Source organism: Pogona vitticeps, chromosome 1, assembly GCF_051106095.1.
Source record: "Pogona vitticeps strain Pit_001003342236 chromosome 1, PviZW2.1, whole genome shotgun sequence".
NCBI classification, from domain to species: domain Eukaryota; kingdom Metazoa; phylum Chordata; class Lepidosauria; order Squamata; family Agamidae; genus Pogona; species Pogona vitticeps.
In genome coordinates, this window is record NC_135783.1 from 257,112,662 (window position 1) to 257,138,655 (window position 25,994).

The window sequence follows — 25,994 nt, forward strand, 5'->3', positions numbered from 1 at the left end:
CTGATATCGTAATGTGTTTTCTATGCGCATCATTGTTGCTTACAATAAACTCCTGTGCTTGCATGCCTTCTCAGAAGTTACATTCAACTGTGTTCAACTGAACTTACTCACTAGCAATAAGCACACTTGGGATAACTTTTGCCGAAAATACATTGTGGAGCATTAGAATGCAGATTGGGGTCTAAATTTCTCTGGATTGCCTTCTTTTATTCATGCAGTTAGAGTGCTCACTGCATCCGGTCAGTGGGCACTCCTGAACGAACCATGATCTCTTAGCCACCAGCTCTTTGGAAGGGTAAGTTAAGAATGTGATCAACTGTAGATGGAATTGAAATCAGCATTTTATACACAAGTCATTGGAGGCAGAAGGACATTATAACTGATTGCTTTATTGATACTGTATTACAAATGAAAAGTACAATAGGTGCAGAATCCGGGCAGTTTGAATCTTGTATATCGAGTGCACACAAGTGAAATATTTCAAGATACATCAACTCCCATTACCCCTTTCCCCACTCTCCCTTCCCCACCCCACCCCGCCCCACCCCTTCATATAAAACTTGAGCAGACAATAATACATACAATGACACATACAAAAATGAAAAAAAAAGTTTTTTGTTTTTTTTCCAAAATAACAAAAGACAATTCTTCCCTTCATTTAGTGCAGAGGCAGCTAGGTCCATCACCAAAAGACTGAGCCTTTGCAATCAGGCAGGATGAAATGATTGAAGCTTGTTATGGGACAGTAAGACAGTGGAAACAGTTGGGAGAAACCAGGCTCCCTCCCCCTCAGGTGCCTGTGGCTTTGCACCAGGTGGATGGAAGAAAACAGACCAGTTCCAGCAATGGTTTTGAATTTGTTGTTTAAAGTGGGATTGCCCCACCCAGGAAAAGAGAGAGAGAGAAGAAGAAGAAAAGAGAAATAAAACTAATTTGTAAACTAGAAATGCCCTAAGAATCAATTCTGCTACACCAATAAAGGTAATTCACACCTAACTGCTAGTGGGTTGTGCTCTGTTTTCTACTGTGAAGTTAAGTCACCCTTTCCCTTTCATGTAATGGTCTTTTTGACACAGGCTGATATCTACAATAGCATTTGTGGTATAGAAGAGTAAGCTGAGCTCCTCAAATATGTATTGCTTTTGCTCATGGCTACAAAAGGCCAGAAGACAACAGTGCTCCTGACTATTCACTTAAAACACTACATGCCTTAGGATAGATTTTGCAGAACTACTAGGCCAGTTTGAAGTTTCAACTTCATGTTTCCAAGGCACCTTGGTGATTTGAATGATCCAGTGCTCCCTTTGGGATATCTGAATATCCCAGTACTGGACATATTTCATTTACTTGCATCGTCACTAGTTTTGCATAAAGCATGCAACCCAAATCATAGGCATGATTGGTTTGTTTGTTTGTTTTTACTCAATTAAAAGATACCATTACTAATCAATATACTCCCAAGTGTGCATGCACAGGACTGAAGCCTTAAATAGTGCATGCCAGCCTGGAAAAGGAAGAAAACTAGCCAAGATACTAGCCAACTGGCAGATTTTGATTATATTCCAAAGTTTTTGCACAGACTTAATTACTTTGGAATCTGATCCTTTCATTAATTTGGCCTTGAATCTGTATTTTTCCCCCTAATTTTTTTCTAACACATTATCTATTTCTACCTGGTACTAAGCTAAAAGGCCCTACATCACCGGGGGGGGGGGGGGGATTTCAACAACAGCTGCAAATTACTTTTCCAGAACATTTAGGTAAGCACTGAACCATTATCCAAGTGGAAATATTCCAAAGCCAACTTACAGACCCATTTTCTTTGCAGAACAGTCTCTATCTCCTCTCCCACCAGCTAGAGATTCCACCCCCCAACCCCTGTTTAACAAGCACTTAAAAGAGTGTATTTAACTTTACAGACATTCCAGGGAACAATATTCCAGAAGCTCAAAATAAGCACACCTCACTGCTTTGCAACATCAGGGCCAGCTTTGTTAAGCCTATTACAAAACTGAGCCTAAACTATACATAAATTCCCTTTGCTTTTCACCACGGTTATGCTGCAAAAAAGCATTTCCCCCAAATTCAGTTCTCTAGCATAACAAATACAAGAAACTGTAAAGAAGGCTAGGTAGGTACTCTTGGTTGAAGAACATTCTAGTGTTAACTTTTTTTTAAAGGAGTCTGCAAATACAAACTTTCAATCCCGTATGTTTCCCCTCTCCTCTCTCTACTAATCTTTGCAACTGCCCCCCCCCATTTACAACTGATTATGGACTTTTATTGTATTTTGCATTGCCATGGAGAACAAAAAACCCCAAAGGCTTCATGGCTCAATATTGCATGACAGAAGATTCAAAACTGTTAATACAGAGTAAAAAGGGGAAAAAAGAAGATAAAAATTAAAACATCCTACTCTTTAAAAAGAAGAATACAATTCAAGTAATCTTTTATGTTCTTTAAGATATACAGATAGATATATATATAAGGCAAAGCAGATGTCCCCCTTTTTTTAAAGCAACTGAGTATATATGATAGGGGTATTGGTTTCCCCTGGTTATTATGGTTCATAGATGAGACAGGTAACTGGTTGTTTTAACTTAAAAAAAAAACACAACAATTTGCCACCTTCTGCCCACCTTTCCCACCAAATGCTGGACTTCAAGGAAAGTAACTGGCTTCTTCATTTCCCCATTTCTGACACATCATCTCTTATTTTTGGTTGTGCAGTTAAAAGATGGAAATGAGGCAGCACAAAACCACCTTTGACCCTTAAGAATTGTGAGGGAATGAAAAAGACCAACTCTTTTTCCAGATGTATTATGTTTCCCACACTACTTTTCTTGTGGTGCTTCTGTGCTCAGGAACAAGAACTCAACAACATTGCTCCCTACAGCAGGAAAAAGAAAAATCTCATGTCTTGGAAGTGGTTATCTCTTATTCTGACTCTAGGAAAACATTGCAGGGAGCCTTCAGAAGGCCTGCACCTTCCCTTTCTGACAAGGAGGAAGGAAAGAAAGGCAGCAGCCAGTTAAAGAGATGGCTTAGGCATCTCAGCTACTCCTCCTAAAATGGCTCCATTTGGCTAATTAATTATGTCTGTGTAAAATATGAAGGATATGAATAGTCTGACTGAGGTGGGGGGAACCAGCATCAGATCAGAGAGAATGTGGCAGATAGAAAATGGCAAAACTTGGTAGGAAGATGGTGGCCCTCAAGCTGCAAATGGGTGTTTTATGTGCAGTGAACAGCTCCATGAAATAAAATGGAATCACTCACTAAGTACATGCATATGCTTTTGCAGTACACCTGCTCTAGTTTCTGGATATTAAGAGACTGAGTGAAGGACTTAAGGAAGGCAAATTGTTTTGACCTAAAATGCATATAGACGTATTTGTGTTTCTGCATGTGCGTGCATTTATGTATATGAGTGAAAGGCAATTAGCTCATATGGTCATGACCAAGCTATATTTCAGAAGAGAAAAAAAGAAAAAGAAAAAAAGAACACACTTATCACACTTTCCTAAAACGAAAAGCTAAAAATTTCAAGTTCAGTATTCGAGATCTTGTCCTTCCCGCCCCACCCTGTTGCAATTTTCTGGGTTCATCTCCCCCTCTTCCAACTTACATTAGCACCATAACAACATTTAAACATTACAATCCCTCTTCAGTTATCTATACATACACACACACACTCACTCTCTCACTCTCTCTCTCTCTCTCTCTCTCTCACACACACACACACAATGGTCCCATTAAAAATAGTGCTTTTTTTGCCAAACAAAAAGTTATATATAATATATATTTTATATAATTCAACTAAATCTGTGGCAAATGTGCAATGCAGACGCCTTCTCCATTAAAGTGAACCTAGGTTCACACTTACTCTCTCACTTCATCGGTGATTTTCAAAAGGTGCAAGTACATTTGGAACTGTGTAATTTTTTTAAAAGGTAGTGAGCCCCATCATTTCTTCTCTGGCTTTTAAAATGTGCAACAAATTTGTTTACAAAACTCACAATACATACTATAGACTTATTGGGACTTCTTAAACAATATAATGGGATGGAAGCAAGGCCAGAATTTAAACCCTCAGATGTCACATACCCCTTTCACTTTTATTGTCAATGCAGACATACATTGGGCTTCTTTCAGTGTCATTAATCTTCTCTTCTTCTATCTTCATTGGTTGGCATAAGGAACTGAAAGGCAGTGGCCCAATATTAAATCGTTCAAGTGCCTTAACTGTCCCTTTTAAGTAAAGGCTGAAAATACTGGGCAAGAAAGGAACGAAACCAAAAGATTTGTAAAAAAATAAAAATAAAAAAAATAAAGACAATGCCACAGAAATGCTGCCGCCGCTACCACCACCAATGTTGTAATCCCGTTCTTTCTAGGTCAGTTGTTTGGTGTTACTGTACCCCTCCCTGTTCCTCCTCAGTGTGAAAGGGCATTTGCCCTCCCCCCTCTCTCCACCATGGTTTAGGAGAGCAAAAAGGGTGGAGCCAGGACTGGGAAATGCCTCCCATGAGACTGGAAAAAATAATAATATTAATAATAATAATGATGAAGAATCCATATTGTAAATTGTTCATCACAGTTCATTTCTGGCTGCCTGATGGTTCTGAGGTGGCTTGCACAACAAGGGGCTTTTGGGTAGGCAGGGCCATCAAGGGACGATGGACCTTGGACTCTTCAGACTCTTGTAATCCTTCAGCTTGCCATCGATATCTGCGGGCACGGTGGATGTTGGGGACCCCTCTTTGAAGGCGCTGTGAACTCTTCTTCTGCCAGATGTCATATTTGGAGTACTTGGTGTGAGGGGGCTTTTGAAAGGTATCCTAAGGGAAATGAAGGAATATATAGAATATATAGAAAATAAATGTACTGCAGTTTTAAATTCATCAGTAGAAATAAAATTGATCACCTTCTGGCTATCTAGAGAAATGATTCCAAAAAATAAACCATTTTGTGGAGTAGTATAAACAGCAAAGACCTGGTCTTTCATTATTTGGCTAGTTTAGAGAAAACCTAAAATCCATACAGCGAAATGATTTCCAAAGTGGTAGCCTATCAAACTGGTAGGTTTCAGGGAACACCAAGAGTTGCCAAAATGAAAGAAATATCTTTGGAAAAAACTCTAGGAGGGGAACAATTCTACCCCCAACCATTGTCTAATAAAGGCTGAGCATATCCAGTGACCAGGAGGAATGGGTAGATTATCCTGGAAAAGGACAATTCTCACTGGCTAGAACAATGAACCAGAGTGGTATTAATCATGCTTGTTATTTAATAGGCTTTCTACTATGGCCTAACAAGTACTGTATAACCTTGCCAATGGAATCACATGTATGCATATTCAAAAGACAGTCACACTATGCTCAATGGTTCAGGTTAGTGCTGTAGAGATATGCATTTACTTGGGGTGTGTCATTCACCACAGTGGGACATACCTGTGCTACACAAGAGTGTTTTGGCCACTGGGTTTAATGCATTGGGCTACTGGGTTTAATGCATTGGGCTACATAGGATGGAGATATTTTTCATGAAGAGAGCCCTTCTGGTATCAGAAGGGTCCAACCTATTTTATTTTATGACTAATTGTTCTTCCTTTCCCCCTCCCATCCCATCTAGAAGTGTATTTTCCAACACAATAGTTGTTGCGAATGCAACATAACATGCCATCTGCATCGCATAAAGCAAAAGCACAGGTTCACTGTAACAGCTAAAGCAGCAGATGTTGGAAATCAAGCTCCTGTTGTCTCACAGGACAGTGATTTTCAAACTTGGGTTCCCAAATGTTTTTGGACTACAACTCCCAGAGATCCTGGACAGCACAACAAGTGGTGAAGACTTCTGGAAACTGCAGTCCATGAACATCTGGGGACTACGGTTTGAAAACAACTGCCATAGGATTACTCTTCCCTCCCCCACCCCGGTCCAATCCTCCTCCTCTGGTAGTGCCAGGACTTACCTTGTTTAGTGCTGGTAAAACTACGAGAGAAGTTGATGAGAGGTCCCGTTCTGACTTGACTGACTTTGCACAGTAAGTTTCCAAGAGATTAAGGTCACAACTCCGGAAGCAGCACTCCTCCACTATGCCACGATTCAGTCTTCCTCTGTTTCTGCCCACGGGTCTACCTGTTATTCAGAAGTTATCAATTTTTTAAAAAACCACAATCTTATTTTCCTGAGCAGTTCAGATCTTAATCATTAAAGCTGGCAAAAGGGAAATTTGAAAAAATAAAATGAACCAAGTGTTTGCCTTTTTTTTTGCTGTGAGGTTCTCCAAGCGACACCCAAGATCTTCCACAGAGAATTCCATACTTAACAGTGGAATATTCACAGTGTAGAAACAAAAAAGGAAGCTTGCATTTTCTAGGCCAGGCCTGCCCAATTTCCAACTCACCAAGCCAAAGTCTTCCCACCAAGCACTCATTGGGCCTGTTTTCACTGTCTGCAAAGTCTAACAACCACATTGGGGCCAGCATGGTATGTGGACTATGTGTAACATGCTTGGTGCAGGCCTGTCCCAGACAAACAGCTAAAGAGATCAAGTGTTGCACACGCTTAGCCTCTTTTATTTTGAAAATATTAGCAAGAAGCTATTTATCTCAAAGTGTCTTCTGCGTCAAATGCTCTATAGGTCATGCTATCAAGCACTTCAAGGCCTGCCTCGGTGATGCCAACAACCATAATATTCCAGTTTCTGAAATTATTATATTAGATAATTGTCACCAGGAGAGCCCCACTGAACTCAGCAGCACTTAACTCATTGTAAACATGTACAAGTTTGACCTACAATCATGTTTGTTAGATCAGACCCCCAAGATAAAAATTGACAAATGAGAAGCACCAGCATGCTTTCTACAACAGACAGTTCCACTGTGTTATCCAGAAATATTTTTTGCTGCATCAGTTCCCTGGTATTTTCTCTTTCAAGGTTGCTGGCAAGTACAGCAACATTACCCAATTAAATAATTGGACAGATCTGACCATCCAAAATATACTGTATTTTCCACCCAATGCACCACATTTTTCCTTGAAGGGGGGGGGGAAACAATCTTGTTTCACTTCAGGATTTACATCTGGACATAACAGTTTGAAGACAACACATTTCTAGTGCAGAACCAAAAACAGAATCCAAACTGATGGACTAATTAGTTTGAACATTCATTTCAGAATGCAGCATATGTACTTTCAGGCAATTAGTTTCTTAACTACTTAGCAAATAACACAAGAGTTTAAAAGCCTGAATAACAGTAATGCTTACTATATATATAGTGCCCAAAGGATGCCATATGTACAAAATCAGGAATCATCACAACAGACTCAAAAGGTAGGCCAATGTGATCATCCCCACAGTGCAGGCAGACAGGCATGAGTATGTAGGTGGTAGTCCTTCCAATTTGCCCTCTCTTGTCAATTTATTCCATTTGTTAATTAGAGCTTTTGTTTTTTTTCAGCAGGGGAGGTGCTATTGCAACTCCTCACAGGAAATCTCTAATCCAGGAATGGGCAAGTCAGAGCCATAACAAGCCATCTTGGCACCTGGGCCAAGCAGCACCTTCTCCTACCCCCTCTATTACAAAGCATGAGCCCTTGATGAAAAAGGAAGAGGAGAATGTGGTGTTCCTCCAAAAAGAAAGGGAAATTCATGCTGGAAAAAAAGAAAAGTGAATGGGAAGAGGAGGTGTGGCCATTATTTCCCTAACTCATTAATGGATTCGCCTCTAGACTTTTGGTATCCTCTCAATTTTAATTCTCTGAGGCACAGCCCCCATTGTTCCACACTTGTTACACTGCTATCTACAGCAGTTCCAGCAATGACCTGTGTCAGCAGACACGTTCACTTCATATTCTGTCATGCAATCTTTTGAACTTCTTCTCAGGTGAAGGTCCAGGGGTCATGTTCACCAGCCTTTAAAGTCCAAGATTTACAGCAGAGGACAAGACAGTGTGGACAGTGTGGCTAGATACTGATCTGTTCCAGAACCAGAGCTTTCTTGATAGTTCCCTTGCTCCAGCCACATCCCAAAAATGAGGAATTGCAGCTAGCCTGCACAGTTAAATACTGCTGTCTGGAGACATTGTACAAATACATATGTGCATTCCAAGGAGGATGGTACATGTGAGAGAGGAAGAAAGAGAGGCACAAGTGGATGTTGTAGCACTGTATAAGGACTTATGTGCCACACTTCTGAATAATTATAATATAGTCCAAAGCCTGTGTTCCCTTTCCTTACACACCCTGAACCACCACCTTCTGTCTGATCAATCAAGCACCAAGTCGAGCGGAAGAAGACTTTGGGTGTAAACAATCCTCTCTCCCCCTGTCAGAGGAATGTGGGCACCAACAAGAGGGCCTTTGTCAGATGGCTGGGCAGCAGCAGCCATTGTTCCAAATCCCTCCCCTCAAAATAACTTCTCCTCTACCTCCCCACCAACTCTTTTCCCCTAGAGAGAGAGAGAGAGAGAGAGAGAGGGAGAGAGAGAGGGAGAGGGAGAGAGAGAGAGAGAGAGAATGTGCTTTGTCAGCATAAGTGGCTGGAAAGAGCTAAGTTCTTATCAGCTGTTGGAAAGGAAGAAACAGGAGCTGTTGTTTACAGAAGTCAGATGCCTCTTCCCTGGCTCCCTCCCTCCCTCCCTCTCTCTCTCTCTCTTCCCTCCCTACCCCCTACTCTTTCTACTCTGTGTCTCATTTACTCATTTTCAAGAGGGCTTTTTTATTTTTAAAAAATGTGTCAGAATATGAATGAAGCATTCCAAATGTTGGTCACTGGGCCACCTGTCCTCTAAGGCCAGCCACCCGTCTTGCATCTTGTGTCACTGATACAAAAGCAACAGGAAATGTTTCTTCTGTCAGATCAACCTGAATAAGACTGCAGTGCTTCTAGTGATTGTTTCCATGAGCAAGGCTGAGAAATGGTGTGTGTAATGCAGCAGGGAAACATTACTTTAAGTTTGTTATTGATCAACTGTTTCTGATACATTAGCATTTTTCAGTTCAAAACATCTTCCTCTTCATTGCATGCAGCCTGTCAGGTTTTCCTGCCCCTCTACCAAATGAGAGAGAAAAAAGCACTTAAAACATCAGAGAGGCAAGCCTTCTAAGGCTCAGCTTAAAGTCTGGCTTCAATGGGGGGATGATGAATTGTCCCAGCTGGGGTCCTGACCTTTGGTCGTTTAGGACAGAGCTGCAGATTAAAGAGCCTAAAAAGCAACTTCCCTACAAAAATGTTTTCAGAAGAGACTTCAGACCACCTACAATATGGGAAATGGGGGGGGGGGGAGTGGGACAGCTTTTAGATGCCAGACATGACATGACAATCAGTTGTGCTGCTTTCTGCTCCACACAGAGGATGTTTCCTTTCTGTTAGTGGAAGATAAATGTTGCCATCTCCTTTGAGACTAAAATGAACTGCTCCACCGTTTCCTCTAGTCTCTTACAAGTAGACCTCCCTGACCACCAAGATGGCTTTTAATTTCCACAGTGATCATTCTAGATAGCAATATCACAGATACTCTTGTTTATTTGGGGATTTTTCTTGAAATTCATTGTCAGTCCCAGGAATCAATCTTGCATAGAGGTTGGGAAAAAAAATACTTCCCCCCCCCCCCACAAAACTCCAACATGCCAATCATATTGATTGGAGAATTCTGCAAATTGTAGCAAAAATGCAATTTTTCCAAAATTTGGCTGGGGGGGCATATGAAGCAACTGATCATACAATGAACATGTTTCCCTCCCCACTAAATACATATAGCACATCCTATCTAAAAGCAAAAGCAAAGTGTGCTGCTTATATACTGCCCCATAGCACCCCAAGCACTCTCTGGGCGGTTTACAAGTTAATTATGCAGGCTACACATGCAGGTCGAAGAGTTCAGATTTGGGGGAGACGTAGCCTCAAATGCAGATATCAAAGTAGAGCAGTAGTTCCCAACTTTGGGTAACCCAGATGTACTTGGACTGCAATTCCCAGAAGCCATCACCACCAGCTGTGCTGGTGAGGGTTTCTGGGAGTTGCATTCCAAGAAGTCCTGGGTTACCCAAGGCTAGGAACTACTCAACTTCAATTCATGCATTGGTAAAAATGGAATGTCATAAATGTATACACCCTCCTAGGAGCCTGTGGTAGGTGTTTTTTGTCACCTTACCACTTGCTCTGTCTGTTCTATGTCCAAAAACATGAACATAAGACTTCCAAATTTCCACCTAATGGAAGTTTAAATTGTGTGTGTGATTGAAAAATAAAATGCTTCATAGTGATATAAATTCTCTAAGATATTATCTAATAGACATTCGAAGAATACTGCTAGTCTGCTTCCAAATACCTTGTGAATTATTATATCTATCCCACTCAGTACCTGAAGCTGAGAAATGGCCTTACCAGTGAGTAAGAAAGGTTATTAAAGAAAGGTTATTAAATTTCTCAATGGAAAATAGGATGGTGATTATGAAAAGAAGATTAAAAACAAACAAACAAACAAACAAAAACGCTGAGAGCAAAAGGCACATACACTTTTCTTTGTAAGTCTTTAAAGGTCTGGTTAGAGAAACCTAGTGACAGACCAGGTAGATATAAACTGTGGTCAAAATGAAAATGCTGGCTGAATTTTAGTAACTTGTATCCACTTTGTCATTTCAAAAGTACCGTATATCTACACAACTTTGTATGGCTGGCTGGAAAATTCTGGGCATTATAGACCAAATAAAAATTTTCCCAAAGTTCTGGCAGGAAGTCATTCTATGTTATTTTTAATTCCTCACTTTTTTGCTTTTTTTTTGTTATTAGACAAGGGTGAAATTTTGTTACAAATTATGATCAACACACCAGACGAAAGTAGTACTTCCAAATACAACTTGCAAAATCTTACTGCAAAACTCCTTCATTAGATCACACGAAATAAACATACACTCTTCAGTCATGTGGGGATATATAGGCATTTTGTTTAGAACGAATTTGCTGCCTTCAACTACATCTCCTGAAGCGTTATTTTCAGTAATGCTTGAATTTCTAGGCTGTCTAGTGCTCTTATGTACTGAAAATGAATTATTCGTGAAAAAGTTTGTATTCATTGGCTTTGGCCAAATTCAAGGCAAATTCTGCTGAAACACAACAAAACTGTGTTTTTGGACTCAGAAAGGCAAGAAGTCGTAATCTGTCATACCCTAGCCAGAGCCTGGAGATTTTTTTCTGGACTGTATTTCTCTAAATCCACCAGCCAGCTGAGGTAGATTCTGGAATTTACGTCCAAAAAAGCAATACTTTTTCAAACTCTGTCCCCAGCTGAGGTCATGCTGTTTAGCTAATGCAGAAAAAACAGGCAGACTATATGGTGGAATTAGACCTCATATTAAAAAAGTCACTGCCAGTAGTATTACTTGGTGTAAACATTGGAGGATACAAGTGCTTTCCAGCCATTAGCTGCAACATGGACATTTGTGCAACGCAATGATCAGCATTGCTATCCATCTGTACTTAAGAGTAAGCTCATCTGAGCTCAATGGGGCTTAATCCCCCACAAAAAGTGGAATACGATTTCAGCTTTAGGTTAATTTACCCAGTTCTAAGGAGGGGGGGAACAAGTTATAGGAATGCATAACAATTTGTCTTGATATGACTTTAGTGATGTAGTATAGCATGAGGGTGGCTCATAAGCATGAATGGGGGGAGGGGTTACACTCACTGAAATTCTGGGGTGAGATATCCCCCCTATCCTGGTCTAGCGTTAGCCCTACAAATACAATTCTGAGCACGGAACTTTCATTTTAGCTACAGACACACTATCTGAGGACTATGGCAATCTATCTTCAGCTCCTTCTTCACACCTGCAGCATGGAGATTACACTGGCCAATGTTACAGGGCTGTTATGAAGACTATCAAGACAGCATTTCATACATAATTTTCAAAACTTGAAATTCACCATGTAAATGCTAATTTTTATTATTATAAATACACATCTTCCCCAACTCTCAAAAAAAAGAGAGACAACACAGTGTGTCATTGTCTTTTTTGTGCAAAGGGATACTTACTGAAGTAGAAGCCCCTGTCCCCACAGACGAACTGCAGAGTGTCCACCAGCTCTCCACCACAGAGGGTTTCAGCAGGTCCATAAGCAGAGACAGAATCAACTGTATATGCCAAGAAAGTAAGAGCAAGCAGCAGTATCCGGCTAGTGGAACACATCTTCTGCACCTAGAAGACACATATTGAAAGAATTAAAAATGGCATTGCTTCTTCGTTGTGATTCAGATAGCAAGGAAAAGTAGCATCCAAACCAGCTGTTAGAACACAATGATCCCCCATCTTGATGGGAACATCTTCCTCAGCTATTACTGTTTCGGTTGGCAGAGATATCAATAAACCACAAGAGGGAAATGTTTGGGTTTTTGTTTTTTTACTACAACTATGGCTGAGGAATTCTCGGGGTAGTAGTCTTAAACAGTTTTCTATTTCTGAGCATTGGCATGGTGAAACTCTGGGATTTTCTGACTATGACTTCTGCCACACCCCTTAAGTATTCTCCATTCCCTGTGAGCTTAGCTGCAGTCCTTCTAGTAGGTGAGAGAAATGGATTTCCCCAGGAAAGATAAATTGTTGAAAGCTATCTCTGTCAGCATGCAAAGTACATGAGCGTGTTTCATTAGCTTTGCAAAACACTTGCTCCTCATTTGTTGACATGGACCAATGCACCAGTCTGCATTTTTGGACCTTACTGGTGGGAGCTGGCTATGTGGACAATCACGATGAGCACATACAGTTCTAAATTTATCCCAAAACCACTGTCTCTCAAGTCTTGTACTTAGGAGCAGATTAACAGTACTGTACATAGTTTTACGTAGTTTTTAATACCAACATCTGAAAGTGTACAAGGGATACTGCAGCAATGGCCGGGCCTAAAATATATGTAGAGAAGCAGAAGTAACAATGCTTCCTTCTTCAGCATCTTTTGGTAAAAACCATAAAAGTTGCAATCAGCCAGTGAACATGCTATTTTACTGATGGCTCAGGCACAGGCCCAAATCCAGACTTAAGCCAGTTAAGGGAGGAACTCAGGGTGGATAAAAATCAGTGATTTTTTTTAAAATTGATGTAAACTATGATTTAAATTTTAAAAATTGATTTTTATTTAAATTATTTTAAAAAATTAAAAATCTAAACCACAATTTAAATCCATTTGATTTAAATGAAATCTATCCTGAAGGTATTACTACTTAAATTTCCATTTTAATTTAATTTCCTTTTTTAAAAAATCTATTAAAATAAATAAAGAAATCATGATTTAAATCCATCTGATTTAAATCAAATCCACCCTGAAGGAACTGCAGCTTAAATTTTCACCCAACAACGGTTTTCAGGTTCTAGAGCAGTAGGCTCTCAGTTTCTGTAGGACTACAACTACCACAATCCTTCAACAATGGCCCTGCTGGTGGGAGTTGTAAATGCAACACATCTGGTATCGAGACCTCCTAGAGAGCATGTAGTGAGTCAGGCCAAATTACAAAGTTTGAGTTCTCTGCAAGGCAGCAGGGTTCAGGTTGGTGGTAGGCAGCTGCTGCAAGCATTTCTCTGCCTTTGAGCAAAACTTAGCAATATAAAAAACCAGGGTGTGATGGATTTTGTGTGTGTGTGTGTGTGTGTGTGTGTGTGTGTGTGTGTGTGTGTGTGTGTGTGTGTGTGTGTGTGTGTGTGTGTGTGTGTGTGTGTGTGTGTGTGAGAGAGAGAGAGAGAGAGAGAGAGAGAGAAAGACAGACAGACAGACAGACAGACAGAGATGATGTATACTAACACATTTTAAAATGTGTTGCTAGACTGACTAGGACAGCTATGAAGTCTTTTAATTCACTAGTTCGATTTATTAATTGATCAAGTACTGCAGCCCTCGTTCTAGACTACTGTTTTGGCTATTTTTAAATAGACTCCAACATTGTCTTAAGAGAAAGTGCTGTAGTTTTCTGGAAGGACTTGATAATATATGGCTGTCACAATAGCACAAGGCAGACCGGACGACCTTTTGTAGAGTTGGAAGGAATCCCACCAACGATCTAGTTCAATCTATTCCTGGCTTAGCCCCAAACTTTCTAATGTGACCCTAGACAGAGTCCAAGGCCAGCTTTCTATCCATTAATCCATACCACCGATCCTGGATTACTAGCTTTCCAGTAATTTATAGTAAATTCAGTCCCCAGTGGGAGAAACCATCTGACTTTTTAAAATAGTTAGTAGTCCTATAACTTTCTTTGGGGGGGGGGGGTCGTGGAGAAGGAAGGAATCATACTTAATGCACTAAGGGAGGGAAATTAGTGTGATAATCCAAAATAATGTTGATTTATATTTGAAACAATAATCCAATCTGCACTCAAACCGGGTGCTGTTTCGGAACATGTAGTTTAAACATTTTACCTATATGCCCAGAAATTTTATAGTTTGAAATGAAATATAAGAAAATCTACAGAGATGGGGAGGAGATAGAGAGAGGGAGAGTTTGTATATCAACCTGTTGTGAAAAAAGCCCAAGATGGCGGGAACTATGTTTGTTCAAATAATTTCAGGGTCGCAAACATATTGATCCAAAGGTAACAGTACTGGAAATTATTTTCATAGAATGTGTCACAATAGGATTGCACCCTTAGATCATGTATTTTAATCCTAAAAGGTTCAATGTCTGCTGAATACCCTAGCAATAAAAATGCAACACCCTTATTAACAGAAACAGAAAAGGGAGAAAACAACACAGCAATAAACTGTGTACAAGACAATATTCTATCTTTTTGTTATGTTCTCTCACATTACAGTTCTAATCATGTTCCCTTCTGCGCCCTCTCACTCCCCCAAAGTAAATAAAGGCTAACATTCATTAACATGAGGGCTAGTCCAAGACATTTTGCTGTCTGAACCAGCACAGTCAATAGAACCCATCCCCCTGAACTCATGGCATGCAGTACCCAAAGCCAACTAAGTTATTTTTGGCAGCTATGGCCTGGGGGGAAGATTTGAACCACAGCAGAGGGATGGGGCAATTTTCCAAAGCAGTATTCTCACATATGTTCCATAGGGGAAAACTTGGGGTATCTGTAGCACCATATGCAGGATGTAGACTTTGGCACACCCACCAACTCTATGTTTCTGAAGGTCATGGTGGGGGGGGAACACATGGCTGGTTCATCATAGGTGAATCAACGGACCAACCGACTGACCGACCAACCAACCCACCCACCCACTTTTTCGGTCTGTTTTCCTATAATGTCCATGCACCTGACAATCCAACAGACTCGAACTATGAAGCTGGGCAGGGGAGAAACATTCCAAAGATAACAATAAGCTCCAAGTAGTAATTGATACTAGCTGCCACTGCCTTGTATTACTTCAGTCACAAGGCAGATATTAGCAAAATGATCACAGAGGCTACTTGTGCCTTTGCAACTCATCTTGGGAGGAAGGAAGAGAGTGAAACTGCAATACACACAGAGACAATGAGGCTTCAGGACAATCAATACTCCCAGCCCCCAATTAACTTCTGCCTAATGGGCAAGCCTCCAATAGTTAGCTTAACCACCTTGTCATCGACCCTGGTCCCAATCAGTTTCTCACAAGGGATTGCTTAATTTTTGTGTTTGACAAGCTGACTAAACAAGCATGCAGTGTCTGTACTTTCCAAGAGGCCTCAAATCTGGAAACCTGTGTCTGAGGTCCACAAGTTCTTGGAATCACCCTGGCCCGCCCCCCCACCACTGATAAGATCTATTTCTCTGCCTCTTCTAAAAATATTCTCTCCACCTCACTCCAAGGGGTCAACGCAATGGCAGATGATGTGGCACTCGGAAACACCTCTCGTGCCAACAGTATGTGCATGCGCTTACACAGAGGAATGCTGTATCTCTAAACTTCTCTTGTTCTGTGAAATGAAGTAACATGTGAGGGTCACCCCAAACTCAAACTCTTCACCACTATTACCTTATCCTTCACAACAGTGCCTGCTTGACATCAAGACCCTTTTGAAAAAAAATGCCAAAAAGCTCTCCCATGTCTTCAGACCTACTTTCCTCAACCTGGTGCCCTCCAGATGTTTTGGGGTACAATCAGCAAAGCCAATCCTTGCCCATCATGACAGCTGTAATCTAAAACATTGGGAGAGCACAAGATAAAAGACCGTTCTAGACTATAACACATAATTGTTTCACACCATATCAAAGATTCCAGCTACTCTTACCCATTGTTTAAACAAATTTCCTACCCAGACATAGCCCAATATCTAATATGCAAGTAGTTTTACAGGAGGAAACAGTTGCTTTGTCAGCTGTGATGATGTAACCAAATACTCCCAAGTTCTGTGGTAGAGAAACCTTTCACTTTCCTATTAGAATAGAAAATATACAGTATTGACATCTGTAAAGCTGTGATTATATCATGTTTTCCTTCGCCCACCAAGTAATTCAAGGCAACTCCTCCTCCACCCTAGGCCATGGAGGAAAAACAACATCAACTTGACTGGGCTGGGGTGTGTGTGTGTGTGTTTTCAGCTAGGACCATTTCTGAAGCATCCTGAAATATATACTGAGCAAAAAGGTGGAGGTGAGAATGCCACTACATATGCTGTAACCCAGTGGTCCCCAATCTTTTTGATACCACAGACCAGTTGGGGGAGATGGGGTCCGTGCACGGGGGGCACCCCCTGCATTCGGCGTATTGCGTGAAGGGACAGTGCTCACTCACTCACGCAGGCATGCATGCACACACTCGCACGCAGGTGCAAAGGGGGGTGCTCATGTGGTGTGGGCACACACTCACACGTATGGAGGTGGTTGCGGGGCACCCGCACGAAGGGGCTGTGAAGGTGAGCATGCGGGGGAGGAGTGTGGAAGATCTGTGTCTGACATGGGTCCAGCCAAGGCCACAGACTAGGGGTTGGGGACTCTTGCTGTAACCCTAAACCAGGACCAACATGGATACCAATGTGAACAAATGCACAATTTAACCCTGTGATCTCTCCTCAACAAGTGCTGGCTTTTCAGATACAGCTCAGGTAGTGGTGATGTTCACCTTGAGTCCTCCCCATCACCACCATACACCAGCAGTGTTAATAGAAGACTGGTCGCACAGCAACAAGGGAGCAAAGAAGCTTGTTTACTGCCTGGTGCTGAACTCCCCCCTCTTTCCCAACCCCTGAGGAATCTTCTGCAAACAACCAAACAATCTTGCATGTGTTTACTTCATTGGAATCTACAGAGACTGGAACGGGAGAGATAACAAAGGCTTAGAGGCAGCATTGCCATGCCGCCTGCTGTCTGTCAACTCTTCAGCCCTTCCCAACTGCAGCATACTTTATGATCCTACAGCTCATCCCCAAGCCCCCACTCTACTCCCATGGCGGCTCTGGCAACTTTGAGACACCTTTGTTTATTTATTTCTTACATGTCTATCCTGCTTTTTTAAAAAAACAAGTTCAAGGTGACTTCCATGGCTCTCCTATTCCACTGCTTTATCCCACCTTTGAATGGCATCTGGATGCTGTGGCTAGTCCAAAATGCAGCAGCCAGACTGTTTACTGCCCTTTAGGGACCATGGAACAGCAGTCTTCAACCAACTGCACTGAATAGGCTGAAGCCAGGAAAGAGCTTTAAAGGGCTTGAAACTTCAGTATGTTCAAGCCCAGAGTGTCTGATTATCAGAATAGGTCCCGTTTCCCAGCAAACCCTGAAAAGTTGGGCTGAAATTACACAAAGCAGGGCTTTCTCTGTAGCCACACTACAACTGTGGAACTCCCCAAGGAAGGAAATGAGGCTTGCTCCATCTCTGCTGGACTTCTGTTGAGCAACTACAATGGCATTGTTCCAAAGAGCCTGTGGTCTTTGGAGCGGTCTTAAAAACAAACAAACACTCACCTTTTATAGAATGTTTGGATCTCATTTTAAGGGTTGTTTAAACCTTGTTTTTAAATTTTTAAAATAATTTGAATCTATTTCAAATCAGATTAAACCAGATTAAATCAGAAGAGTAAGAATAAGGATGAGAAAGGTGCTAGAATACAATTGATAACTAGCTTTGGTAGAAGTTCAGCAATGATGGTTGGGAGGCCATCATGTGTGACATGTGTGTGTTAAAAGGTTTCTAAATTCTTGATTTACTTTGTCCCATCGAGACTGGACTGATGACAGGTAGAACTAAAGCCATACAAGCTTCCTCACCTATCTGCAAGAGCCTTGATAGGCAGGACTTATGTAGCAAGAGTATTTGGAAGGAAACACACTCCTACCCTCAGTGTTTCAGAGATGAGATTATTCCTCAGGAATACCTCTGGGCAGTTCAGGGCTTCTATATACTGAGGGATTTCCTGCACCATCTCGTTAGTCTGTGAACTAGACAGGCATGACCCCAGGCATCCTTGAGTCTCAAGAGACTATGGTAATGTGCTCTTAATAGAGGACCTGGAACAGTGTCTAGTGCGGCAGGCCTACAGGCATACCAAAGGCATAAATACCTTTGAGAAGAAAGCCTCACATTGGACTTGTTTGCGCCATAATGGTAGAGGGAGAGTTCTGTTTGTCTGTTTGAAAGAAATGTATTATTTTGACCAACATTACTGAAGTGGTTTTCACACGGACACTCTGAACACATGCAGCAGTTGGCCAATGGCTCTTTCTGAACTCCTTTCCACTATCCCACCTCTCTTTGTTTGGCCCCTTGCTGAGAGTGGCCTTAGACCAGCCTTCTGCAGTCTAACACCCTCTAGACCAGGATTGGGCCCGGTGGAGATGACTGAAGCTGAAGACTCCATTCATCTGGAAAGCACCAGGTTGGGGAAGACTGCTTTATTCATTGAAGAAAGCCATGGGGAGGGGGCAGTATACAAGATGGGACACAACCTGCAGTAGTATGAATTCCCTCTAAAGCTGTCTTAGGGTGGGGAAACATAGGCTGAGTCAGAAGAAAGAAGATGCTTCCCCATAGAAGCTCTGCTTCTTCCTTAGCCATTTGTTTTCTTTTTGGTTCCAAGACTTTCTTTAATTGTTTACTTCTAGGTTCCAAGACTTACTGGGACAAAAATGATACAGAAGAATCAAGGGTTTTGTTTTGTTTCGAGTGATGCACCATCCTCCTACCTGCCAATCCAGGAATGGAAGTTGCCCTTCCATTCTGCTTTCAATAGAATACCAATTGCAGTTTGAGCAGGAGTGTGAGACATGGATGCCTTCCTCTTGCACATGAAGGGTACTGTGTCAGGTATGTAAGGACAGACAGGTAGAACTGAGACTTATAAGAAGGATTAATATTTTCAGGGGTTAGAGTCAGCTGTAAGACTCTGCTACAGATTGGTGTGGCTGCCACGCGTACAAATAATATGTAAAGAAATGTGAATCCGGTGTGTTGGAGTGGGGGGTGGTGAAAGGTTCACACTCAAAAGGTGCAAGTCTTGCCACAGGAATTCTGAACTTCTGGATGCAATATTTGAACTCTTTGGCTGGTCAGCTTTGATGAGTAAGGACTGCCCCTAAGCAATCAAGGATCTACACAGAAGAGAAAAGTGTGTATGCATCCTCTTTCAGACCACCATGTGTTAAACAAACAAGCCATTTCATCTGCCACCTACTCCCCACCCCCTTAATGTAAATACTTAACAAAAGCCACAGGTGCCATGCATTTTCCCAGAAAAGGTACACCTCTCCTCCTCTGACACATCACATGGGATGCCTCATTCTGTGTGGTACTTGCTGTGATACATACATGCCCACCTCATCGGGGAAAAGCAAGGAAAGCACCACTGTTTTCAGTGATATGTAAATGAAGTATACAGCTTTAACACTCAAATCCAATGAAGCAATTTAAATCAAAAAGGTGAGAGCAGGTAGGCTCATAATAATAGCACACAGCTTTTTTTCCCCTTCCAGAGGCAGCAACTGCTGACTCTAATTTGGGTGGGCACCATGCCAATGCAACATCACTAAAGTAGACACTTCCTAAGCCTAAGGCCTATTCAGAATATGAATGGGATCAAATTGGATCATCTTCTTCACACAGCTTTTATTGAGATATATGGATCTTGGTCCTCCTTTGCCTAGTTCCTCTCTCTCTCTCTCTCTCTCTCTCTCTCTCTCTCTTTCTCTCTCTCTCTCTCTCTCCCTCACTCTCTCTCTCTCTCTCCCCCCCCCACACACAAGAGAAACAAAGTAAAAGACAGCTCAGTCAGAAGAGATGAATGACACTGCTCTACTCTGTTATTAATTCAAGCTTCTCTTCCCCCCCCCCTCAACAATCTTGTAATTTAAGGCAAAAGGTTAGTGGGGGGGGGAAACACCATCTTCAGGCCCCAAGTTCTGATCTGTAGTTTTACCTCTCAAAAGGATTTTGCCACAGAACAGTTTGGGTGGGTGTGAGGAAGAGGTAGAGGAAGTGATACGGGAGGAAGGATGAAGGGCAATTAGTTCCGTTTATTCATCTTCCTAGAACTGCAGAGCTGGAAGAGACCCTATGGATCATTGAGTCCTGCCCTTGTCAGGGAGGCACAGTAGGGAATTGAACTCCCAACCTAGATACCTAAAGCACTGAACTATCCAGCAGTTCCCAGTGAAAAAGCATATTAGAGTACTGTGTGAACTTTGGTGTTCAGCAGAGGGACAAAACTGCATTGCACTGAAGAGAGAAAGAAAGAAAACAACCCTGTCTAACGTTCTAAAGGAATCTGGCAGAAAATCAGAGAAAGAAGATTTAAGAGTCAGTCTTGTCTCACTGGTCAGTTTTAATTCTTCAGGTAAACCACTAGTTCTGCAGCACTGCCTTTCTGCATCTGTTTGCAAATCCTGAAGTAAATCAGGAAGGGGGGGGGGGAAAGCAAATCCTACTTGCACGTGACCAGGATGGTAGCTGGAATGGCATGCCAATGCTGTCCCCCCACCCCCCAAACATTTGCCCTTGTTGCTTTTTCTGGTAATACACAACTTACACATCAGACCCATGCTTAGACAAAACACCCTCTATCTCCATCTGCCTGTTGTTAAGCACCTTGCTTCACAACCTCCTCCTCACTTCATACAGCTGATGACTCTCTTGCACAGAAAAATTCTTGCCAGGATGATAAACCAGCTACTCTACGCTGCCACACCATTGTTTTTAAAACAGAATTTTAAAAAGACAACAGCAATTTCAGATGTAAGTCATCTTTCTCCTCTCAACAAGCAATGTTTCTGTTGTGCCTTTTCTGCGGCGGGGGGGGGCGGGGAGGAGAGAGAGCAGCTTAAGAGAGCCTTCATATCATAAAGACCTGTGCTTTTAGCTACAGAAGAAGGCACCATAAAAGTTCCCATTGATCTCCCTGGGCTGCCATAGGTCACTCAACAGGTTAAACCGAGCTATTCTTGAGAACGGCCTTCTGTGGAAACCACAGGTAAACAGCTGTTCACTTGAAAAGAAAGTTACTGGGAATGCAACAAGTTTTCGTGAGATTCGACTTGTATATCCCTCAGGAAAAATCTTGACAAAACTTGAAGAGCAATGCTTTTTTCATTGCCTTCCCTCAACCAGGAAAAAGTCTGTTCTGTTTTTCTTGCTACAAGCTTTTTTTTTTTTTTTAAAGCAGGGATAGCAAAGAGGAACCAAACAACTTTTCCAACTGTTGACAAACTAACTGCAGTCAGGTAGTGTGTGAATTGCAAATAGCCACACACACACACACATTCGCAAGTGCCAAAGGGTTTGAAGCATCATTCCAACCCCCTCCCACACAAGTGTCTGAATTAAAGCCACCAATCTAAATGCTCCCTCCTGCCTGCAACTTTTTTTTTTAAACACTCAGCATTCTTAGCCACACAGATTTGGAATCCAATTAATGTACTACTGGCTGAAAGCGGTTCAGACACATCTGCTGGTACAGTTATGTTAAACTGCTGTTTCCTCATGTGCCCCAAATCCCTCCTGCTCAGCAGAGTGCTAAAACCTTTCCAAGTTTCTCAAAACAATTACTCTAGGGGAAAGGGAGCTGGAGGAGACAGAAAGAGAGGGAAATAATAATAATAATAATAATAATAATCCATGCAAAATAGAAGGCCTTATGCCAGTCATGAATTCTCACTCAAGATTCTGGCTTCATTTCTTTGTTTTTTCCCCTCGTCCTTGTCTGAGTGTTCATTCCTTGGAGATCTAACATGCTGTAATTTTAGGATTTTTTTTTTAAAAAATAATGACTTTAATAACTGTCAAGAGTGAAGGAACTGTGTGTTCTTTGCACACAAAAACACACCTATTTTCTGAAGTTTCTCTCCCTTCCCCAGCAACTGGAGAAAATCAGGCAATAACTTTGTAGTAGTAATAATAACAACAGTAATAAATAGCTTAATGTTCCTTCCAGCAACCAGAACATGACCTTGCATGTCCTCACACAGAGAGAGATGCAATCCAGATATCCCAATAGCATGAAGGGACTTACGCCAACTTGGCCCATGTGGGCTTCAAACGCACACTCCTCAGTCAAATCCACCTTTGCTTTCCTCCCTTAATACTCTACAAGCCGCATCCCATCATAACTAACCACCAATTATCTAGACTCCAATACCATCAATGGAATGGGGCCCTTTGGCACAGAACAGGATCTCTCGGTTATATCTAGAGCGGTCTCCTGCCATACACACACACGCGCGCGCCCTCACCCCCGAGAACAGACACAACGCTTACTTTTTAAATATCAGTCTGCCATTTCTAGCCAATGCCAGTATCTCCATTCATAAAAGTCAAGGAGTGCCAGGTGGAGACTGGCCTCCGACCGCATCCAACCCGAGCTAACTCTCTGTGCTGTGTGCAGATTGTGCTTCTACGGACGATGCATAAACCCATCCCTTCTGCATCGGCCCGCAGCCCGAGCGAGTCCCTACAGTGCAGGAATCCCACGGAAAGCTGAGCAAGCGGTTCTGCCGCGGCTCCTCGCCTAACCTGTAAAGGCTGCAGGAGGGCAACCCTTGCCATCCGCCGCCAACAGCGGCTTCTCATCTATCCCTAGGGTTCCCCCTAGCGCCCCAAGGCCGGTAGTGCAGAGCGGGGAAATCGGATTCTTTTTCCCCCCTTCCTTCCCTGCTCCGCAGCCCCGGAGCCCGCTGCAAACATCGAAGCGTGGGGGAAAAAGAAGGGAAAAAAAGGGAAAAAGCAAAAAAAATATTTTTTTTAAGAAGGACGCAGGGGAGGGCGAGGGGAAGCAAGAAGGGAAGCTCCCGCTCCGTCCCGACGGCCACTTTTGCAGCCAGACGGCTCCGCGCGTTGCAGAGCCCTTGCGGGCAGGAGAGACAAGGGGGCGGCCTCGCCAAAAAGGTGCGCGGCCAAACAAGTGAAGTTTGGTCCGGGCAGAGCGCGGAAGAAGTTCGCCTCTCGGCGAGGACGCAACTTTGCCGCTGGTGGGAAGCAGACGCGAAGCCCCCCCCCCCTCGCCCCGGAGGTAGCCTTTTCGCATTCTTCCTCACCCGCCCCGACAGACTTACGAGGAGCTTTCTGCCTAGCTCGCTCTCCCTTCCCTCTCTCCCCCCTTTGCTGCTCCCCGATCTCTGTCCTTCGGTGAACTCAAGAGCCCGCGAAGCGGTAAAGGAGGAGAAGCGGGGGGGGGGGGTTGGAAATAGGGAGCAAGTCTAGAAAGGGACGCACACGGGCTGCAAACGGCGAGCGGTTCCCTCTTCTTCAAAGAGTTGTTATGATGATGCTTTGCTCCTGCTGCTGCACGGAGTGCCCCTGCTCGGCGCTGCCCTGTCTCCGCCTGCTTTAGAGCCGGGGAGAGAGAGAGAGAGAGAGAGAGCTAAGTCCGGGATGGTTTGTTTTTTCCCCCTTACCTTTGAACTGCCAGGGGTGCTCTCAACTTCTTGCGTGCAGATCTGGAGCAGAGCTGAGTGGGCGCCGCATTCATCCATGTGGCTCTTCGGGTCTCTTGACATGGTGCTTCTGCCTGGCTCGACTTCGGGTTGGTATTGGGCGGAACAAGTCCCTTTATTTTATTTTTTTTAATATATAGGCATAAGATCTTCTGTCTGGACGTGTGTTTCCTTTTTCTTCAAGTGGCGTGGCTTGGCTTCCTCGCTGCCCCTGGATCTTGGCTCCTCTGGTTTCCCCACAGAGGCACGGACCGGTGGCAAGGGTCGGTTCTCCCCACTAGCCGCTGTAGTTTCAATGAACTGCTCCACAACTGAGGAGACAGACGGAGAGCGCTCACTGTCCCTTCTTTTATACACCCATCCAATGGGCATGCTCATTTCAACCACCAAGGTAACTCAGCCAATAAAATCGCAGAGGTTATCTAACCCCTCTCTCTCTCCCCCTTCTTAACCTCCTCCCTTTTTTTAAGCTCTCCTGAGACTCCCATTTGGAGGGGGGAGAAGAAAAGTTTCATGGGTTTTGGCTATTGCTTCATGCGGAAATCTCCCCTCTCCCATCATCATCACCACCACCACCTCCTCCATCAACAAGACACACACATAGAAAAGGAACAGGGGGTATAGGGGAGGCAGGAGGCATAGAAGAGATTTCTCTCTCTCTCTCTCTCTAGATATAGGGGTTTGGTGGCTTTTCAAGGGTGGCTGAAATGGACATTAATTTTTTTTACAGTCTCTTTTATTTCTTGAACTAATTCAATGGTATTCCAGCACCTTGGGCTACCAAATGTTTCACAATCATTTGCTTTTGATCTTCCTGATTGAATTAATCCAGCTTTTAATGTAATCAAGGCTCAGGTCAAGGAGAAGCAGAGGGAAGCCTCTTCGGTCATGCCAGTCAAGATCTGGCTTATCATAGCTATAGTTTGCCTATCAGGAATGCAGATAGAAGGTAAATAGGGGATTAAACTAGGCCATGATGTCATCCAGGGTCTGCAAATTAGGTTAACTTTAAATTATATATTTATGTGTAACTAAATGCATCACGCTGCACTTTGGAAGTCAGAGGAGGCAATAGCCCCTCGCCTTCCCCAAGAGAGCCTCACCCTGGAAAGGTAGAGACTGGAGCAAAGAGATGGTGTGAGAGAGACCAGCCTCTCCATAAGCACCCCTGATCTGCTATCTGAGGAAAGGTAGACCAAGTGGAGTCCCTTAGGCTACCACCATCACCACAAACTGCTCAAGTCAGTAGCACTCAAAGTGCTGCTTTCCTCTCTAGGACAATTCCCAGAGAACTCGCTGACTGCATATCACATACACACCTCGCTCCATGCTACACTGTCAAAGTTCATAAAGACCTTAAAGATGAAACAAAAGCAGCCAGAACAGAGCCAACCAGGACACCTTTTCAGATCAAGATTACTCAGAGAACAGAAGGATGCAATGGATCGCAAAAATAAATAAATAAATAAAAAGCCCAGGGATTCTCAGAAGGGGACCTGGGGAGGCTCTCTACTCACTCTCCCTGGGTGATCAGTCACAGCCCCACAGGACCCTGATGAGTCACTGGCAGCAAATGAAGCAAGTTGGATAGCTCAGTGGTTTAGGCACAGCCCCAGATTAACCATTAGGCAAAATAAGCTTGTGCTTAGGACATCAACAAGGGAAGGAGACACCACAGAGGGTTTTGTTTTTTTCAGTGCCAGATACGGTGCAAAAGGTGCACCCTCTTTAACAAACCACATCCATCCATCCAAATCTCTCGGCTCCCTCCCTCCCTCCCTCAAAAGCCCCAAGAAAACCACCTCCCTATCTAAAGCAATTGAGTATGAACCAGGAAAAACTAAAAAGTATAAAAACTCACCAAGCGAGAAAGCTCATGTTTTGAGTGAAATGATCAATCATCACTTTGGTGTTTTTTTTTTAATTCTGTATTTTTGAGGTTGGGTGGGGATAAGGATAAAAAGAGCTGCTGGTTTTTTTAGACCCATGGCATCTGCACTATACAGGGGTACCTTGCTTTACGAAAGCTTTGGTTTACGGAATTTTCAATTTACGAACCGAAATCCATAGAAAATAATGCCTCGGTTTACGTTCGTTTCTTTCTTTCTTTCTTTCTTTCTTTCTTTCTTTCTTTCTTTCTTTCTTTCT

At 42.8% G+C, this 25,994-nt stretch overlaps 1 protein-coding gene and 1 long non-coding RNA gene across 2 annotated transcripts in view; one reads left to right on the top strand and one right to left on the bottom strand.

Moving 5' to 3' along the window:
• Positions 1-369: 369 nt before the first annotated feature.
• Positions 370-24,196, bottom strand: IGF2 (insulin like growth factor 2). The gene is made up of 4 exons (XM_020788759.3): positions 23,808-24,196; positions 12,042-12,204; positions 5,975-6,141; positions 370-4,841 (listed from the first exon to the last, which is right to left on the bottom strand). The coding sequence occupies exons 1-4, from the start codon at positions 23,907-23,909 to the stop codon at positions 4,602-4,604; spliced, it is 672 nt and encodes a 223-aa protein (XP_020644418.2). The 5' UTR covers positions 23,910-24,196; the 3' UTR covers positions 370-4,601.
• Positions 23,044-25,994, top strand: part of LOC140703088 (uncharacterized) — a 32,751-nt gene continuing 29,800 nt past the window's right edge. Inside the window, exon 1 of the long non-coding RNA XR_013540765.1 lies at positions 23,044-23,422. This is a non-coding gene — a long non-coding RNA (uncharacterized LOC140703088). The remainder of the gene's footprint in view (positions 23,423-25,994) is intronic.

Excerpts from the sequence above, each read along its gene's own strand:
- IGF2 (XM_020788759.3), bottom strand. The coding sequence starts at position 23,909 with ATGTCAAGAGACCCGAAGAGCCACATGGATGAATGCGGCGCCCACTCA. Across the intron at positions 12,205-23,807 it reads GCACCCCTGGCAGTTCAAAG|GTGCAGAAGATGTGTTCCAC; the intron begins GTAAGGGGGAAA and ends TGTGTCTTCTAG. Across the intron at positions 4,842-5,974 it reads TTTTACCAGCACTAAACAAG|GATACCTTTCAAAAGCCCCC; the intron begins GTAAGTCCTGGC and ends CATTTCCCTTAG.